We start from the raw sequence: 2,460 nt of genomic DNA, 5'->3' as shown, positions 1-2,460 counted from the left end.
GTTCAGCATCAGTGAAGCACAACTGAAATAGCCTCCAGCTCTGCTGTCACGTCTTTGGAGGATGCTGCGACTTTGGCAGAGACTCAGAATCAATTCTTTTGAGCAGAATCGATTAGGAAGCTGAAAAATTGAACGTGATGCTGGGATAGGTTTGAGGCGCTCGGACTGCTCGGTGTTGAGACGGCTCAGTCGTGGCGTTCCCGGTGCATGGGCAGGGAGAGGGTTCAATGAAGGGCTGCTTTACTGAAGGAAAATGAGATCTGGTTACCCAAACCAGACAGGAAACAAGCTGCAGATTTCACTGAGAGATTTGAACCCTTTCATTGGGACCCTTCATCTTGGGATGGGTTGGATGGGATTGCCCGAAATCTTTATTTGAGGATATTTCCGTGAGAGATGTTTTAGTTTTACTTCAGAGATAAATCAGTGACGGGATTTTCTTGATGATGCTTCTGGCTTGGGTTATGCCCAGAATCTGAGCCAGTGTTTGTGAGTAGCCACGCCTGGGCTTAGTGATTTCAGCTCCCCGCTTAAAAATGCGAGATGATTTCAGTTGCTGCAAGCTAACTGTCTTCTCTCTCCTTTTGAGGCATCAAGGGTGGTTTCTCCAGTAATTTGAACCTTTTCGAAGCGCCCATTTGCCTAATGCCATGAATATTGCAGTGAACAATGCGGAAGAAAAAGCTGTCCATTCCTGGTCGAGAATTTCCTCCGCGGGCCAGAAAGTGCTGGAGGAAGCCCTCCGAGTCTTCAACCCGATGTCCAAGGACCTTTCGGACACAGAGACCCAGCTGGTGGCCTTTCTCCAGGGTCTGAAGGAGGAGGGCTACCAGCCCACAATCCTGAGGAGTAAAGATGTGTACGGGTACAGCTCGTGCACCGCAGACACACCTGCCCAAACAAAACAGAGCGACCCGCAGGACTGCACCGCCGCCGCAGAGTCCATTAAAAATCCAGCTGGAAGCACCGCAGCCATGGCAAAGGTGTCTGCTGCACCCACCGGCGCTCCCGTGAACTCCTCAAAAGTCTCCTCTCCCATCTCCAAAGGGAATTCCACCAATCTCCTCCTCAGCTCCTTGAAGCAGACCAGGTCCGGCACGTCCAAAGCCACGACAGTGGGCTTCCCCGCAGGCATGTATCCCAACGTGTACCCAGCTGTGAGACTGTCGGTGGTTCTGGAGGCTCTGGTGCCGCTGAAAACTACTGCGTCCTGTTTGGAGTCCAAATACACGCCTGGGCGTCTCTGGATCTCACCCTCAGACCTTAAACTCCTCAAGGCTTCGAGTGCGCCGAGGCAGTTTTCTTCAGACAAGACCGCTAAAATAACAGAAGGTAAGGGGTACAAGCATTTGGTAAAGAAAGCACAGGATTCTTCCGCCCTCGCTTTAAGCCTTCTGAAGGGACCAAAGGGTGGAGTGCTGCAGGAGAGCAATGCTTGCAAAGCATCGGGGGTCCTCAACGGGAGAGTCACAGGCAGCTCGTCCCAGGGCTCCACCGCAGCACCGCAGTGCAAGACCTTGAAAATCAAAGATAAGGAAGCTCTGGTGGGGAAAACAGAGTGGAAGGGCAGCAGCACTTACCAGGAGAGCATTGGGCAGAAGAGGAAAAGAGCTGCAGAGGCAAGAGAAACTCCTCAGAGAAAGGAAGCCAATACCATTCCTGCCCAAAATAAATCTCGATGGGCTCCAAGCACTTTGAACCTACTGAAATTCCGGGCCATCAAGGTGGGCAACTCTTCCTCCGATGATGAAGTGAGGAGGAGAGCACAGAAGATTCTTAGGGTCAACCTGTCCCCTGTGATCCGAATTCAGCCCTTGTCCCACTCTCACAGCGTCCCCTGAGATTCTTCACTTTAACGCTGTTTTTGTTGTAACTAAGTACGAGCCTGGCACCAGAGTGTGAAGTTTAAGAGCGACTCTGTGCCTCTGGTGTCTGGTGCCAGTGTGTGGAGCACCCTGCGGACGGAGCAGCCTCTCGTGGTGCTCTTCCTGCCTGTCCACCCCTGCTATGCAGAACTGTCTGCGGAAACACAGAAACCCCGTTGGGGAGCAGGGGACGGTGACTCTCACCCGCAGGGCTCCCTTCCCGCTGCCGCTTTCACGCGAGGGGAGAACACGAGACTTTCTCGCGACGTTGATGCACTGTGATACTGCTCTTTTTCAAGCTGTACATTTACCGGGTTTATTTTGATCAAATTTTATAACTTTATATATCTATATATCCATATATGTGCGTATGGCCCAGGAACTGGGGGAAGATGCACTTAATCCTTCCCTCTGGGGTTGGGTTTGATAGCTTTTGTTCCCTCTCCCCTTCAGCCAGTCTTTTGTTGCAAGGTGCCAGGATTTCCGTGTGGTTCAGTGTTGTGACAGTCTGTCCTGGGCTCTCCTGAGCAGCTCAGAGGCGGAGTTAAAGCCACTTGTTTGTCTCCAGAAATGCCAAGCAATTTGGAAAATCACC

The 2,460-nt window shown here is 51.7% G+C and overlaps 1 protein-coding gene across 1 annotated transcript; it reads left to right on the top strand.

Moving 5' to 3' along the window:
- The first annotated feature begins 650 nt into the window (after positions 1–650).
- CCDC71 (coiled-coil domain containing 71) lies at positions 651–1,841 on the top strand. Its single transcript, XM_010195010.1, has one exon. It carries the CDS (start codon positions 651–653, stop codon positions 1,839–1,841), a length of 1,191 nt encoding a protein of 396 aa, XP_010193312.1.
- The last annotated feature ends 619 nt before the right edge of the window (positions 1,842–2,460 follow it).

The sequence above is a fragment of the Mesitornis unicolor genome, unplaced genomic scaffold, assembly GCF_000695765.1.
Source record: "Mesitornis unicolor isolate BGI_N332 unplaced genomic scaffold, ASM69576v1 scaffold39121, whole genome shotgun sequence".
Taxonomy (NCBI): domain Eukaryota; kingdom Metazoa; phylum Chordata; class Aves; order Mesitornithiformes; family Mesitornithidae; genus Mesitornis; species Mesitornis unicolor.
Note: the sequence above shows the minus strand (reverse complement) of the source record. Positions and strands in the feature narration are given on the sequence as shown.